Genomic DNA, 18,073 nt, shown 5'->3' on the forward strand with positions numbered 1-18,073 from the left:
CTAAACTTGAGAATATGTGAATAATGCAGATTATACTTAAAAGTGTATGTGGTCATAATACAAAAAAGAGGAACAAAAATGAGTTTATTTGTTAATAAAAAGGGAAAAAGCCACAATTCATATTAAAAAATAGGTAAAAGATATGAACAGACATTCTACTGAAGATACACAGATGGCAAAAAAACACATGAAAAAATGCTCAATATGATGAATCGTTAGGGAAATGCAACTAATACTAGTTGCTTATTAAAAGGCTAATTTCAAATGACTGAGCATACCAAGTATTTCCAAGGATGTGGGATAACTGGAAGACACACATACCCCGGTGGGTATGCAAAAGTGAACAACCATTCTAGATAACAGTTTAGATGTTTATTAATAACTTAAACATTCACCTATTCTATGACTCAGGCATTGTACTTTGGGTTACTAACACAAGAGAAGTGAAACATACATACACAAAGAGTATCATAGGCAAATGTTTCAGCAGCTCCATTTTCAACAGTCAAAACTGGAAGCAACCCAAATGCCCATAAACAGATGAATGGACAAACAAATGGAATATCCATGGCAAGATACTACTCATGATAAAAAGAATGAACTACTCAAATAAGCATCATTGAAGAATCTCAAAATAATTAAGAACCATGAATGAAATGAGAAAAAAATAAACACTTTATGAATCAAATCATATAAAATTCTAGAAAATACAAATTCATCTATTATAAATAAAGGTAAATCAATGGTTGCTTAAAGGCCTGGGGATGGCAAGGACAGATTATAAATATCATGAGGTAAATTAGGGGTGATGGACATGTTCATTATCATGATTAGGATGAGGTTTCATGGGCTTATATATGTATGTCAAAATTAAATTGTACACTTCAAATAGGTGCAGTATATTGCATGTCAACTATACCTGAAAAAAGCTTTATAAAATGGTTCAAAAGAAAAATGTAGATCTCATACTCTTTTCAGAAAATCAGGTTTGGCAATCCTATATTGACTCTCTTTCCTGATGACCTTGGAGGAGCAGCCTTGCCTTACTGGTAGCAAATATCGATGAACAACGAAGTTTGTTTCCACCTGGGTCAACAGGAATGCTGGCTAGGTCACAGAGCCACATCACTGGACTAAGGGATCTCAATTCAATCTATGCTTGTTTTCCTGCCTGTGTAGCAATGGCCTTCTGGTGAATACCCCAGAAAGGCTAAGGGGATCCACAAAACCAGCAGCTTTATTTTCTCTGACAATGATCTCAACTACAAAACATACACATGCCTGGAGGTCCTGAGAATTTCTGTGCACACTGATCCTTCACAGTCACAGTCACTGGGGTATTTGTTGATGTAATTTTAGAAGGGGCACATTCCATTTAATTCAGTCTCCTTCACTCCAGTGTTAGTATACCAGTTATGGTTCCCCCAGGGCCCTGTAGTCTTACAATGACCCTAGCCTAGTGAATTCTGGGTATGAGGACACATGGCTCCTTGCAGGATCTTGGGCAGAGATTCTTGTGAGAGATTCCCCTAGACACGCTGAGCATTATGTGATGGCCATCATAAACAAGAAAAGCAATTCATATTGTTCCAAGAAGCATTGGAGGTTGTCACAACTTCCTTACTCCTCAGGGTATTCTCTGAGCTCACAAAAAATCCTGACACCCAGTCCACAAATTAGGACTACAAAGCCCTAGAGTCTTTCCTAGGAGATCTTGAGAAATAATGTAAATAAGGCCAAAATTGAAAAGAGAGGTATATGGGGCCGGCCCCGTGGCCAAGTGAAGTTTGCGCACTCTGCTTCGGCGGCTCAGGGTTTTGCCAGTTCAAATCCTGGGCACAGAGATGGCACTGCTCATCAGGCCATGCTGAGGCAGCGTCCCACATGCCACAACCAGAAGGACCCACAACTAAAAATATACACCTATGTACCATGGGGCTTTGGGGAGAAAAAGGAAAAAAATAAAAAATCTTTAAAACAAAAAAAAAAAGGAAAGAGAGGTATATTCTTCCATCATACTGTTGTCTCTGAGACACACAAAGCACTGGACCCCCACAAAAGCTCTTCACTACTTAATGCTGGCCGAGCCCAAGTGTTCAAATCACCTCACACAGGGAACAGAACCCCAAGATGAAAGGTGGCTTAAACAATGCCTTTATTATTGCAAAAAACAAAGCAGTAAGAGTCAGGCAACACCCAGGTTGGTGACTTAGAGGTTGGGAAAACCCAAGAGAAGTGTCACATGAAACAGACATTTCTTGAAAATATAAACTCCAACAAGTCACCAGCAGAATTCAGCATTTCCTCCAACAAATTAGGAGGGGATAGAGGCCAGCTTCCCCGAACATACTGGTGTGGTACCCAATGCACACTGTGTGGACCTGCCAGGTGGCAGAGGTGGAATGAATTCTGTCACAGAAACTGGCAGTGACATAAATCTGGCAAGGGCCCTGGGCAGGTTAGAAAGTCTAACACAGCTCTTTAAAGATTCCCACATAACTGGAACTTAAGGAGAATCTGCCCGCTGTGGATTTTCAGATGTACTGGCTTTAATTAAGGTAAATGGTACCCTCCTAAGTTCTCTCTTCCAGTGTAATTATACTAAAAGGAAATTGCATGTCCTCTACATCTAAGGCTTTTCTCCAGCATGAAGTCTCTGGTGTTGAATGAGGTCAGATTTGCAGCTATAGGATTTCCCACATTCACTGCATTCATAGGGCCTTTTTCCAGTGTGAACTCTCTGGTGTTGAATGAGGCTGGAGCTTTGGCTAAAGGATTTTCCACATTCCCGACACTCATAAGGCCTTTCACCAGTGTGAACTCTCAGGTGTTTAACAAGGTTAGATTTGCAGCTAAAAGATTTCCCACATTCACTGCACTCAATAGGTCTTTCTCCAGTGTGAACTCTCCAGTGGTTCTTGAGGTTAGAGCTATGGCTAAAAGATTTGCCACATTCTTCACACTCATAAGGCCTTTCTCCCGTATGGACTTTCCGATGTGAACTGAAGCTAGAGCTTTGCTTAAAGGATTTCCCACATTTACTGCACTCATAAGGTCTTTCTCCAGTATGTAGTCTCCTGTGGTGAATGAGGCTGGAGCTTCGACTAAAGGATTTCCCACATTCATTGCAATGATGAGGCCTTTCGCCAGTGTGAACTCTCCGGTGGTAAATGAGGCTAAAGTTTTGGCTGAAGGATTTTCCACATTCGCTGCACTCATAAGGCCTTTCTCCAGTGTGAACTCTCTGATGTTGAATGAGGTTGGACCTTTGGCTAAATGATTTTCCACATTCCCTGCATGCATAAGGCTTTTCTCCAGTGTGAACTTTCCTATGGCTATTGAGGCTGTAGCTTTGGCTAAAAGATTTCCCACATTCACTACACTCATAAGGCCTTTCTCCAGTGTGAACTCTCCGATGTATAATGAAGCTGGAGTAGTAAGTAAAGAATTTTCCACATTCACTGCACTCATACGGTCTTTCCCCACTGTGAACTTTCTGGTGCTGAATGAGGTTACACCTTCGGGTACAGGCCTTTCCACATTTGCCGCACTCATAAAGCCCGTCTCCAGCAAGGACTCTCTGGTCCTGAACAAGTGTGTCCGTGCAGCTGAAGGCTGTCTTGCATTCTCCCCAGTTGTGATGACTTTTTCGACTGCGAAACACAGCCTCACACTCACTACTGTTTGGCTTCTCCCCAGTGTGAGTGAGATACTGACGGATAAATTCCATGCTGGCTAAAAAGTCCTTCCCAATCTCCTCACATGTAAGGGACTTCCCTGATGCAGGGACTGTGCAGTCCTTCATAAACGAGGCTCTGTCCACATAACTTCTGAAGGGTTTCTCTATAATGTGCTGCCCCTGTTGAAGGTTGGCAGTGAGATAGAATTGTTTCTGACATGTGTATGTTTCCTGCCCAAGATATGTTCCCTGGTGCTCAGCCAAGGGCAAAACGTCTCTCAAGATCAGGCCACCCATCTCAAAGGGCTGGGACTTCCGGGGAGATGAACCTGCCCTAAGAGTCCCGACCTGTGACTCTCCTTGTACAGAAAGGCTCTGTTCAGAAGGTGCATCTCCATCTTCAACTACACAACAACCTGAAAGCAAAGAAGTGACAGTGAAGTACACATTGAATTTATTGGGAGGGGGCAAAACCATCACAAATGCACATGTGATACATTCAGGAACCAGTCCATGGGACTGCTTTCAGTAAAAGGGAGCTGAGGTCTGACTGAGGAAGCAGCTGTTATGCACTACTAGGGCCCCTAAGGTCACAGGACTGGACAGGCCTATCAGGCACAGGACACAAGGCAAGGGCAAGGCCCAGAGTGAAAGGCACATTATTCTTCTGTCAATGGCTTTTAGCGGCATTACGTGTGCTGGTGCCATGTGATGCTGTGCAGAGGTCTATGTCCAGCCCCAGGAAAACCTGACTGGCACAAAGTAACTGGTGTTCAAGGATTATTAAAACACACGGGCACAATTCAGGACACAACATTGTTGGAAAGTACTGTGGAGGGAGCAGTGTGAGAGTGAGATAAGCAGTCCAGAGAATGCGGATTAGCCCTGAGCTGGAGTCTGAATAAAAATGACTAGTAGAAAGGACAAGTTGGCACAGTGTCAAGAATGGAGAGGGAAGGTAGAAGTGAGATGTGGCCACTGGCAATGGCATCAAAACACAAGCAGGACAAGTTCGTGGGATGATGTGAACATAGCCCTGACATAACATCTTCCCCTAATTGCCATTCACCTGGGTCACGCCCCCTGTGAGCCCATCTTGCTGAGACTGGAGTCATGTCCATCCCGTGAAGCACAGAGGAGTCTTCCTCTATCCCCAGCTGAGCAACTGCATGGGGCCTGGAGGATCCAAATCCTAAGGGAGAAACAGGACAGGTCAGTGGCCAGTACTGGACGAGAACAACTCAGCACACAACAGATCACAGGATACATACTTAAATAGTATACTAAGTACCTCCAGGCACAGCTAGAGGGAAGATGGCAGAGAAGCAAACACCAGGAATCTGTCTCTCCACCTGGACAACACTGCCCAGGAAGAATCAATCTGATACAACTATTTTGCAACTCTTGAGTCTATTGAAGGCTTGCAACATGCTAAACTGATTTAATTCTGGTCAACTTCAGCTCTTAGCATGGTACCAGTTATCCATCTGCCAACTCCCCCAATTCCCTAACTCTGAGGCCTAGGGCAGGCAGCTATACACATGTTCCTAGAGCAGAATGCAGGAGCCAGGTGGGCAATAGAACTCTGTTGTATAAATATCAGGGATCTGTTCTGACTTCACATGATTTAAAGGGCAGGCATCTATTCCTCCACCCCCCTCCCCTGATTTTCCTTTTATTCCCCTTTTGGGAAGCAGAAATTCAAGGACTTGGACACTCAACATCAATCACATATACAGAGGAATTTAGAAAGTCACTGTGCACATCCAGAGAAAGGTACAGGCTCAAAAACACCTGAGAAGACCTTAAGTTTACACCTCACGCTAATCTCCAGCACAGAGACACCCTACAATCATTAAACAAACAAATTAGCCACAATAAAACCCAAGAGCAAACCCTAAGAAGGGGCGAGGATTGGATTTCTAGAGTTACTACATCATAAGATACAAACGTCCAGTTTTCAACCAAAAATCACACAACATATGGAACAACAGGAAAGTATGGCCCATTCTAAGGAAACACTCAAATCAAGAGAAACTGCTGAGTGACATCAGCATGAAGGTGGAGTGAGTGGTTCCCTTTGTCTCTCCCCTCTAAGTTACAACTAAATGGACATTCATTAACCAACAGAGGATTCCCTACACAGCACAACAGGATGCCTGAGAGATTCACACAGCCATACATCTGAAGGTGGGTGGACTGGATCCCTGTGAAGCGGTGGAACTGGGTGAGCAGACCCCTCACCCTCTGCAGGGGCAGTCATCCAGGTCACAGGTCCTCACACAGTGGCCAGCATGATTGTAAGAGGAGGTGGAAGCAGCCCAGACTGGATGTGAATGTTTTTGGAGTGGTGGCCAGGCCCGCAGGATTACCCACTGTGCCATGGCAGCCCCACCCACAGGAATGCTCCCGGCAGAATGACAGCTCAGCCCTCACAAGGGAGCCCCACCTACCAAGCACAGCAGCTCAGCCAAGCTACCTGCAAGGGCAGAGCCATCCCTCATGCTAAAGAAAGTGCCCTTCTCCTCCCACCTAGTGCAGTAGCTCGGCCAGTCGCCTGCTCAGTGCAGCAGTCCCACTCACACAAGAATGACCTGCCAGGGGAGCACAAAGGCTCCACGAGTGCATGCATGCATGAGTGCATGCATGACCCATCAAGCAGCTGTAGCCAGGCTGCACAAACGCAGAGTGGCCCTACTGGCACACCTTCCATCTGATGGGGCAGGATCAGAAACACAGCTCCTGCTGCCCCTACTGGTGGCAGGTGGAATCTGCGACCTGACACTATCACAAATGTGCCAGCAAAGGATCAATTCATCAAACAGTATGAAGAACTACATTAACACTTCAGAGCAGAAAGAAAATGACAAATCTCCGGAAACCACCCTGAACTCACAGAAATTTACAATCTAAATAACAGAGAATTCAAAATAGTTGTAGTAAAGAAACTCAGCAAGTTATAAGAAAACTCAGAAAAACAGTTCAAAGAGGTCCTGAATAAAATTAATGAGAAGGAATACTTCACCAAAGACACTGAAGTTTAAAAAAAAAAAAAACCAAAGAGAAGAACACATTTCATAAAAAAAATAATACAGAAACCATAAAAAAGGAGCTGACATCACGGAGGAAATAATTAATGATTTAGAGGTTAGAAATACAGAAATGCTTCAGGTGGAGGAGACAGAACTGAGATTTTTAAGAAATGAAGAAATTATTTGAGGAATATCCGACTCATCAGGAAAAGCAACATAAGGACTATAGGTATTCCAGACAGAGAAGTGAGGGAGAAAGGAGTAGAGAACTTATTCAAAGAAATAATAGCTGAGAACTTCCCAAACCTGGGGAAAGAACTGGACTTACAACTACATGAAGCAAATAGAACTCTTAATTACAACAATGCAAAATGACCTCCTCCAAAACATAAACTATTAAAACTGGCAAAAGTCTATGACAAAGAAAAAACATTAAGGGCAGCAAGACAGAAGAAAACAACCTACAACGGAACTCCTATCAGGCTTTCAGCCAATTTCTCAGCAGAAACCCTACAAGCTAGGAGAGAATGGAATGATATATTCAAAACACTGAAAGACAAAAACGCTCAGCCAAGAATACCCTATCCAGTGAAACTACCCTTCAGGTATGATGGAGAAATAAAAGCTTTCCCAGATAAACAACAGCTGAGGGAATTAATCACCACTAGGCTTGCCTCAAAAGAAATGTTGAAAGGAGCCCTCTCATCTGAAAAAACCAGATTTATAAAACTGTGAGCAAGGAGACAGACAGAACCAACAAATTGCAGCTCTATATCAGAATACGTTAGTAAACAATAAATTATAAAAGATAAAGGGAAGGAAAGTATCAAAAATAATTATAAACACTTCAATTTAGTCTCAAACACACAACACATAAAAAAGAATAATTTGTGTCAACAATAACTCAGAAGGGGAAGAAGAAAAGGATGGGACCTGCTTCGGCTAATGGAGTCAACAGGCTATCAGGAAATGGACTATCTTATCTTTGAGATCTTTTATACAAACCTCATGGTACCACTTAACAAAAAATCACAACAGAGCCACAAATCATAAATAAAGAGAAAACTGAGAAAACCATCAGTGAAAACCACCAAACTGAAATGGCAGTCAGAAATACCAGGAAAAGGAAACAACAGAAATATAAAACAACTGGAAAACAAGTGACAAAATGTCGGTATTAAGCCCTCATACAACAATAATCACTTTTAATGTAAATGGATAGAGTTATCCAATCAAAAGACACAGAATGGCTGGAAGGATTAAAAAACAAGACCCAACAATATGCTGCCTCCACCAAAGACATCTCAGCTCTAAGGACAAACACAGACTCAGAGTGAAGGGATGGAAAATGATACTCCAAGCAAATGGCAAGCAAAGAAAGCAGGTGTTGCCATACTTACATCAGACAAAGAAGACTTCAAGATAAAAAAGGACAATGAGAGACAAAGAAAATCAATATATAATGAGAAAAGGGACATTCCACCAAGAGGACATAATATATACAAATATATATGCACCTAACACAGGAGCACCAAAGTACGAAAAGCAACTATTAATGTACCTAATGGGAGAAACTGACAAGCAACACAATAATAGTAAGGGACCTCAACACCCCACTTACATCAATGGATGGGTCATTCAGACAGAAAGTCAACAAGGAAACAGTGGCCTTAAGTGAAATACCAAACTAGATGGACTTAGAAATATGTAGAACATTCCATCCCAAATCAACAGAATACACCTTCTTCTCAAGTGCACATGGAACATTCTCAAAGACAGACCATATGCTGGGAAACAAGGCAAGCCTCAAAAATTTAAGAAGGCTGAAATCATATCAAGCATCTTTTTTGATCACAATGCTAAGAAACTAGAAGTCAGCTACAAGAAAAAGGCAGGGAGGGGCCAGCCCGGTGGCAGCCCAGGGTTCGCTGGTTCGGATCCCAGGTGTGGACTTAGCACCACTTGGCAAAAGCCATGCTATGGTAGGTGTCCATATATAAAGTAGAGGAAGATGGGCATGGATGTTAGCTCAGGGCCAGTCTTCCTCAGCAAAAAGAGGATTGGCAGCAGTTAGCTCAGGGCTAATCTTCCTAAAAAAAAAGAAAAGAAAAGAAAAAGGCAGGGAAAGTCACAAATATGAGGAAACTAAACAACATGCTACTGAACAACCACTGGATCAATGAAGAAACAAAGAAGAAATAAAAAAATACCCAAAGACAAATGAAAACGAAAACACAACATACCAACTTTTATGGGATGCAGCAAAAACAGTCCTAAGAGGGAAATTTATAGCAATACAGGTCTACCTCAACAAACAAGAAAAATTTCCACTAGGTAATCTTAAACCACACCTAACAGAACTAGAAAAGAACAAGGCCCAAAGTCAGCAGAAGGAAGGAAATAATAAAATCTAGAGCAGAAATAAATGAAATAACGACTAAAAAACAATAGAAAGGATCAATGAAACTAAGCTGGTTCTTGGAGAAGACAACAAAATTGGCAAACCCTTAGCCAGACTCGCTAAGAAAAAAAGTCAGACGGGGGCTGGCCCCGTGGCCGAGTGGTTAAGTGTGCGCGCTCCGCTGCAGGCGGCCCACTGTTTCGTTGGTTAGAATCCTGGGCACAGACATGGCACTGCTCATCAAACCATGCTGAGGCAGCGTCCCACATGCTACAACTAGAAGGACCCACAATGAAGAATACACAACTATGTACTGGGGGGCTTTGGGGAGAAAAAGGAAAAAAAAAAGAAAAAGAAAAAAAGTCAGACGGCTCAAATAAATACCAGCCTAATGGATAACGTAGAAGAGATGGATAAATTTTTAGACTCATACAACCTTCCAAAACTGAATCAAGAAGAAATAGGGAATGTGAACAGATCAATCACAAATAAAGAGATTGAAACAGTAACCAAAAACCTACCAAAAAACAAAAGTCCAGGACCAGATGGCTCTCTGGAGAATTCTACCAAACACTCAAAGATTTAATACTTGTCCTTCTCAAATTATTCCAAAATATTAAAGAATATGGAACCTTCCTAACTCATGCTATAAGGCCAACATTACACTAATACCAAAATCACACAAGGCACAACACAAAGAAGGAAAATTACAGGCCCACACCACTGATGAACACAGAAGCAAAAAACCTGAACAAAATATTGGCAAATCAAATACAGCAATACATTAAAAAGATCATACACCATGATCAAGTGGGATTTATACCAGGGAGACAGGGATGGTTCAACATCTGCAAGTCAATGTGATACACTACATTAACAAAATAAGTAATAAAAATCACATAATCATCCCAAATAGATGCAGAGAAAGCATTTGACAAGATCCAACATCCATTTATGATAAAAACTCTCAATAAAATGGGTATAGAAGGAAAGTACCTCAACATATTAAAGGTCATACATGACAAACCCACAGCCAACATCATACTCAGAGAAAAACTGAAAGCCATTCCTCTGAGAACAGGAACAAGACCAAGGTGTCCACTCTTGCCACTACTATTCAACATAGTACTGGAGGTTTTGGCCAGAGCAATTAGGCAAGAAAAAGAAAATAAAAGGTATCCAAATTGGAAAGGAAGAAGTAATACTCTCGCTGTTTGCAGATGACATGATTCTACATATGGAAAACTCTAAAGAATCCACCAGAAAGCTATTAGAAATAATCAAGAACTACAGCAAAGTTCCAGGGTACAGTATCAACTTACAAAATTCAGTTGCATTTCTATACACTAATAATGAATTAGCAGAAAGAGAAGTCAAGAATACAATCCCATTTACAATCGCAACAAAAAGAATAAAGTATCTAGGAATAAATGTAACCAAGGATTTGAAAGATCTATACACTGAAAACTGTAAGACACACAACTGAAAGAAACTGAGGACGACATAAAGAAATGGAAAGACAGCCCACGCTCATGGATTGGAAGAATAAACATAGTTAAAATGTCCATACTACCTAAAGCAATCTACAGGGTCAATGCAATCCCAGTCAGAATCCCAGTGATATTCTTCATGGAAATAGAACAAAGAATCCTGAAATTTGTATGGAACAAGAAAAGACTCCAAATAGCCAAAGCAATCCTGAGAAAAAGGAACAAAGCTGGAGGCATCACAATCCCTGACTTCAAAATACACTACAAAGCTATAGTAACCAAAACAATATGGTTCTGGCACAAAAACAGACACACAGATCAATGAAACAGAATTGAAAGCCCAGAAATAAAACCATACATTCATGGATAGCTAATCTTTGACAAATGAGTCAAGACTATACAATGGAGAAAGAAAAGTGTCTTCAATAAATAAAGTTGGGAAAACTGGACAGCCACATGCAAAAGGATGAAAGTAGACCATTATCTTACACCACACACAAAAATTGACTGAAAATGATCAAAGACTTGAAGGCAAGACCTGAAACCATAAAACTCCTAGAAGAAAATGAGGCAGTATACTCTTTTACATCAGTCTCAGCAGAATCTTTTTGAATATCAAGTCTACCTAGGAATGGGAAACAAGTGAAAAAATAAACAAAGGGGATCATATCAGACTAAAAAATTTCTGTAAGGCAAAGGACATCATGAACAAAACGAAAAGACAACCCAATTGGGAGAAAATATTTACAAATCATACATCCGACAAGGGGTTAATCGCCAAAATATATGAAGAACTCATATAACTCAATAACAAAAAGACTAACAACCTGACCAAAAAATGGGCAGAGCAGGGAGGCCCAGTGGCATAGTGGCTAAATTTGCGTGCTCTGCTTTCACAGCCCATGGTTTGCAGGTTCAGATCCTGGGCACAGACCTAGCAAAGCTCATCAAGCCACACTGTGGCGGTATCCCACATAAAATAGAGGAGGATTGGCACAGATGTTGGGTCAGTGACAGTCTTCCTCAAACAAAATGAGGAGGATTGTCCAGTTTTCAGCTAAGGGCCAATCTTCCTCACCAAAAAAAAGGGGGGGGGGGCTGGAATTAAGGCAACATAGATAAACAAACGCCGAGGAAATTCCTTACTACTAGATATGTCCTGCAAGAAATACTAAAGGGGGTCCTTCAGGTTGAAATGAAAGGACACTAGATGGTAACCTAAAGCCATTTAAAGAAATAAAGATCTTTGATAAAGTTAAATACATCCACAATTATAAAAGCTGGTTTTATTGTAACTTGAACCTATAATGCCACTATTTGTTTTCTACGTTATTTAAGAGAGTAATACTTGGAAAACAATTATTAGTCTAAGTTTTTGGACACACAACATATAAAGATGTAATTCTGTGACATCAATAACTGGGAGGCGGTGATGAAGCTGTATAGAAGCAGAGTTTTTTAAAAAAAAAATTGAAGTGAAGTTTGTATAAATTTAAATTAGGTATTACAATTTTAATATGTTACATGTAATCCCCATGGTAACTACAAAAAAAATAGCTACAGAAAGTACATAAAGGAAACAACAAAAGAATTAAAACATTTCCCTACAAAACCCCAACTGAACAAAAAAGACAATAATGCAGGAATTAAGGGACAAAAAAGCTATAAGGCATATAGAAAACAAACAGCAAAATGACAGAAGTCCCTCCTCATCAATGATTACTCTAAATGTAAATGGATTAAATTCTCCAAGCAAAAGACAAAGACTAGCAGAATGGATAAAATATGATGCAACTATATGCCATCTACAAGACACATACTTAAGACCGAAAGACACAAAGAAATTGAAAGCAAAAGTTTGGGAAAACAGATTCCGTGCAAATAGTAACGCAAAGAGAGCAGGGATGGCTATACTAATATCCAGACGATAGAGACTTTGCATCAAAAAAGTTTTTAAGAGACAAATAAGGATATTATATATAAATAAAAGATTCAATATACAAGATATAAAAATTATAAACATTTATGCTCCCAATAAGAGACCAGCAAAATATATGAAGCAAAAATTAACAGAACTGAAAGGAGAAACAGACAGTTCTACATTAATAGTTGGAGACATCAATACCCCACTCTCAATTATAGATAGAATAAACACATAGAAGGAAGTAGAGGAACTGAACAACACAATAAACTAACTAGATCCAATAAGTATATACAGAACACCCTACCCAACAACGACAGAAAACACATTCCTCTCAGGTGCACATGGGACATTTTCTAGGATAAGCATATGTTAGGCCACAAATAAGCCTTATTAGATTTAAAGATAGAGACATCACACAAAGTATCTTTCCACAATGGGAGGAAGTTAGGAATCAAAAACTGAAGGAAAACTGGAAAAGTCACAAATGTGGAAATTAAACAACCAATGGATCAAAGAAGAACTATAAGGGAAATTAGAAAATACTTAGAGATAAATGAAAACGAAACACAGTATACAATTGTGTGATGCAGCAAAAGCAGTGCTAAGGGGGAAATTTATAACTATAAACACTTACATTAAAAAAGGAGAAAAGTCTCAAGTCAACAGCCTAACTTTACAATATAAGGAACTACAAAAAGAACAAACTAAATCCAAAGCTAACAGAAAAAAAGGAATAATCAAGATCAGATCTGAGATAAATAGAGAAGAGAGAAACAATAGAGAAAAATCAACAAAACCAAAAGTTGGTTCTTTAAAAAGACTACCAAAATTGGCAAACCTTTACCTTAGATTGACTAAAAATAAAATTAGAAGATTCAAAATACTAAAATGAAAGTGGGGACATTACTGCCAACTCCACTGAAATAAGAGAGATTATAAAAAGTACTAGTTATGGAGACTGAATCACTAATCAAAAACTCGACAAAGAAAAGCCCTGGACCTGTAGGCCTCACTAGTGAATTCTATCAACTATTTAATGAAGAACTATAACCTTTCCTTTTCAAACTCTTGCAAGAAAATGAACAGAGAACACTTCTACACTCAATCTATGAGGCCAGCATTACTCTGATATCAAAAACAGACAAAGACACTACAAGAAAAGAAAACTACAGATCAATATACTTGATGATCATTGATGCAAAAATGATCAACAAAATACTAGCAAACTGAATTCAGCATATTAAGACGATTATATACACCACAACCAACTGAGATTTATTCCCAGAATGCAAAGATGGTTCAATATACAATCAATCAATGTAATAATACCACATTAACAGAAGAGGAAAAAATCATATGATCATCTCAATAGATGCACAAAAAGCATGTGACAAAATTTAACACTTTTCATGATGAAAATACTCAACAAACTAGGAATAGAAAGAAACTACCTTAACATAATAAAAGCAAAAAATTAAAAATCAATGGCTAATACTCAATGGTGAAAGACTGAAAATTTTTCCTCCAAGATCAGGAACAAGAAAAGGATGCCAGCTTTCGCCACTACTATTCAACACCGTACTGGAAGTTCTAGACAGAGTAATTAGGCAAGAAAAAGAAACAGAAGGCATCCAAAAGGGAAAGGAAGAAGTAAAATGATCTCTGCCCATGAATACATTATACACAGAAAACCCTAAAGATTTCACAAAAAAACTGTTAGAATGAATGAATTCAGCAAAGTAACAGGATACAAATAGAACAAAAAGTCAGTTGTATTTCTATACACTGATAATGAACATTCTAAAAGGAAACAAAGAAAAACAACACACTTATAATAGTATGAAAAGAATACTCAGAAATTAACCAAAGAAGTAAACCACATGGGCACTAAAAATTACAAAACATTGCTAAAAAGTATTAAAGAGACATTAATAAATGGAAAGACATTTATATTCACGGACTGGAAGACTTAATATTGTTAAGATGTCAATACTACCCAAAGCCATTTACAGATTCAATGTAATCCTATCAAAATCCCAATGACATTTTTTGCAGTAATATACAAAATTCGACCTAAACTTCATATGGAATCTCAAGGGACACTGAATAGCTAAAATAATCCTGAAAAAGGCCAAAGTTGGAGGAGTCACACTTCTTAATTTCAGATCTTGCTGCAAAGCTACAGTAATCAAAACAGTGTGACACGGGCATAAAGACAGACATGTAGACCAAGGAATAGAATAAAGAGCCCGTATATACATGTGGTCAAATGATTTTCAACAAAGAGGCGAAGGCCATTCAATGGGGGAAGAACAGACTTTTAAAGACACGGTGCTGGGAAAACTGGATATTCACATGCATAAAAATGAAGTTGGACTCTTACCTTACACCATATATAAAAATTAACTCAAAATGGATCAAAAATCAAAACTCAAGAGCTATAACAATAAAATTCTTAAAAGGAAACATAAGAGGAAAAGCTTCCTGACATTGCATTCGGCAATGATTCCTTGGATACAACATCAAAGGCACAAGCAACAAAAGAAAAACAGGCAAACTGGACTTCATCACAATTAACAACTTTTGTATATCAAAAGACACTATAAAAATAGTAAAAAAAGCAACCCACAGAATGGGAGAAAATATTTGCAAATCACATATCTGAGAAGGGATTAATATCTAGAATATATAGACAACTAAAACTCAACAACAAAAAAACCAAACAACTTGATTCAAAAATGAGCAAAAGACTTGAACAGACCTTTCTCTAAAGAAGATATACAAATGGCCAATAAGTATACAAAAAGATGCTTAACACTACTAACCGTTAGAGAAGGGCAAATTAAAACCAAAATGAGACACAACTTCACACTCACAGGATGGCTATTAACAGAAAAACAGAAAACAAATGTTGGCAAGGACCGAGAAACTGGAACCTTTGTGCACTGCTGGTAGAACTATAAAACAGTGCAGCTGATGGGGAAAACAGTACGGTGGTTCCTCAAAGAATTAAAAATACAATTATCATATGATGCAGCAATTCCAGTTCTGGATATATAGCCAAAAGAATTAAAGTAGGGACACTAAAAGATATCTGTACGTACATGTTCCTAGCAGCACTACTTATAACAGCCAAACGGTGGAAGCAATCCAAGTGTCCATTGATGGATGAATGGACAAACAAAATGTGGTACGTACATACATACATCAGATTAAGTCTTAAAAAAGAAGGAAATTCCGACACACGCTACAACACAGACGAACCTTTAAGATATTATGCTAAGTGAAATAGCCAGACAGAAAGGGACAACTACCATGTGATTCTACTCATATGAGATATTTAGAGTAGTCAAATTCATAGATACAGAAAGTAGAACGGTGGTTGCCAGTGGACGGGGGGAGGTATTGTTTAATGGGTAGTTTCAGTATGCAAGATGAAAAACTTCTGTGGATGCATGATTCTGATAGTTGCACAACAATGAGAATGCACTAAATGCCACTTAGATACAGTAAATTTCTTAAGTATACTTTATCACAATTAGAAAAAAAGGGAAAAGAACCTTAGAGGAGCATCTTGCAAGAACAATCTGTGAAAGCAGCGACCATGTAGAATCCATTAGGCTGACCTCAAGACTACTGATCTCAAATCCTTCCCTGTGAGGCTTTTGGGGAAGCAGGCGTTGGTTGGGGTCATAAGGGAAGAGAAGTGGGGATGCACTCAGCACATCCCAGTAACCACAGCACCCACTCAGGGAAAGGAGAAAGAAGCAGTGCCCATGGTTCAGAGGCAAGAAAGACACAGCCGCCCCTGGGGAAAAGAGAAAGGCAGAGCCTTGTCCAGGGCACGGGGTGAGTGTGAGTCTTACCCAGAGAGGATGTAAGTGCAAAGTTCTCCATCATCACATCGTGGTACAGGCGTCTCTGAGCCTCATCAAGGAGATCCCATTCCTCCCAGGAGAAATATAGGGCCACGTCCTCAAAGGTTACACTTCCCTGCCAGAATAAAGACAGATGAAACCATTAACGGCCTCACTCTTGAAGACCCACAATCTATCTCACCATCCATCTACCCCATGTCCATCTTCCTCCCGAGATCCGCAAATAAGAGAAGATACCAGACCCTCATGCCATTGGTGTCTGCTCTCTCCTCACACTCCCATTAATCACTGTGTTCACTGTTTTCCACTCTGGAATCACATGGAGCCCATTAGGACCTAGATAAGATCACCTCCCTCCTGTGACCTAGAGCTTCCATGGCCTCCAGAATAGATGCCTAACTTCACTGGCAGTGGTTCCACGACTTACTTCTGCCTCCCTACCCCATCCCTGCAGTCTCTTCTCACCAGAAAGGAGACCTGGCCTTCCCTGAACCAGCTCAGCTTCACCTCCAAGCAGTTCCACATACTGACTCCTGTTCTTGTGATAAGCTTCCACACCTCTTTCCACTGATAGCCTGAAATGGGAACCCCAACACATAATCCCTGGACTACACTCAGGACCCTGAGCTTGGGGATTCTCCAAGGGTCACCAAACCCAAGGGCTGGGAGAGCAACACGTGAAGTCTCATGACACCACAATCTGCAGACAGTATGGGATGGGACCAGTGTGGGACTGGGACAACCTCCACTTACCCGTATAGGTTCCAAAAGCACTCCCGCAGCCATGGAAACCTGGGGAGAGGCAGGTCTTAGAGGGACGTGACATGGCGGTGCTCCATAGGCTCTGGCCTTCCCTCCACTCCTGGCAGGCACCAGAACAGGAACCCTCGGAGGGACCGTCTAACCCCTGTGCTACCCCTGTGCTGCCCCTGTGCTGCGATGAGCTGTGCGCTCTCGACCTCCCTCTGCCTCAACTTCCTCATCACCCTCTGCACTCTGTTCTTGAACTGAACAGACTTTAGGGGATTTTTCAAACCCGCACTCAGATCCTGTCTCTCTTTTGCTCAAAATTCTCCACGGCTCCCAAGGGCCTGAGAAGGACGGTGCAGCCCCTCAGCCTGCGACGGCAGCGGCGACTCTACCCAACTGTGCTTCCCTGAAGAAGCAACACGGACCCCAAGTTTCTCCCATGTTCCCGGCCCCGCCGCCCCCTCCGCCCGGGACCCCCGTCCGCAGCCACAGGCCCCACGAGCGCCTCCCCGGCCCGGCCCCGGGGCCTGGGCTGCAGGCCCGGGAGCAGCGCCCGCCCGAGGGCTGGAGCTCGGGCTGCGCTGCGGGCGGGGCGGCCCGGAGCCGAGCGCTCACCTGAGCCGGCTCCCTCCGCGCGGCCGCCGCCATCGGCCTCGGGGGCGGAGCGGGGCCGGGAGCGGCGGGAGACGAGGCGCCGGGCGCGGCGCTCCCTGGCCCGGGCCTGGCGCGGGGCCCCGGGCGGCGTCGCCGAGCCTCAGAGCCGCCTGGGCCGCGGGGACGGTGCCTCCTCCCGCGCCTACTCGTCAGTCCCCTCAGCTCCGACGCGGCGCTTCGGCGCCAGAGCCCCTGACCGGGAAAACAGACCGGACGGCCGCTGGAAGGACCGCCACAACAAACGCTGGAGTCCCGCCTCAATGCT

At 41.5% G+C, this 18,073-nt stretch overlaps 1 protein-coding gene across 3 annotated transcripts; it reads right to left on the reverse strand.

Annotated features, from left to right (window-relative positions):
• Window positions 1-357: 357 nt before the first annotated feature.
• Window positions 358-18,073, reverse strand: LOC102147573 (zinc finger protein 211). Of its 3 annotated transcripts, none has more exons than XM_023651522.2 (5): window positions 17,770-18,073; window positions 17,158-17,196; window positions 16,393-16,519; window positions 4,749-4,871; window positions 358-4,095 (listed from the first exon to the last, which is right to left on the reverse strand). In XM_023651522.2, the coding sequence occupies exons 1-5, from the start codon at window positions 17,800-17,802 to the stop codon at window positions 2,630-2,632; spliced, it is 1,788 nt and encodes a 595-aa protein (XP_023507290.1). In that variant the 5' UTR covers window positions 17,803-18,073; the 3' UTR covers window positions 358-2,629. The 3 variants fall into 3 exon arrangements, with proteins under 3 accessions (XP_023507290.1, XP_070081142.1, XP_023507291.1); XM_070225041.1 differs by having other exon boundaries at window positions 17,158-17,266; XM_023651523.2 differs by lacking the exon at window positions 17,158-17,196.

Source organism: Equus caballus, chromosome 10, assembly GCF_041296265.1.
Source record: "Equus caballus isolate H_3958 breed thoroughbred chromosome 10, TB-T2T, whole genome shotgun sequence".
Lineage (NCBI taxonomy): Eukaryota > Metazoa > Chordata > Mammalia > Perissodactyla > Equidae > Equus > Equus caballus.

Excerpts from the sequence above, each read along its gene's own strand:
- LOC102147573 (XM_023651522.2), bottom strand. The coding sequence starts at position 17,802 with ATGGCGGCGGCCGCGCGGAGGGAGCCGGCTCAG. Across the intron at positions 17,197-17,769 it reads CGCGGAGGGAGCCGGCTCAG|GTTTCCATGGCTGCGGGAGT; the intron begins GTGAGCGCTCGG and ends GCCTCTCCCCAG. Across the intron at positions 4,096-4,748 it reads TCACAGGGGGCGTGACCCAG|GTTGTTGTGTAGTTGAAGAT; the intron begins GTGAATGGCAAT and ends CTTTGCTTTCAG.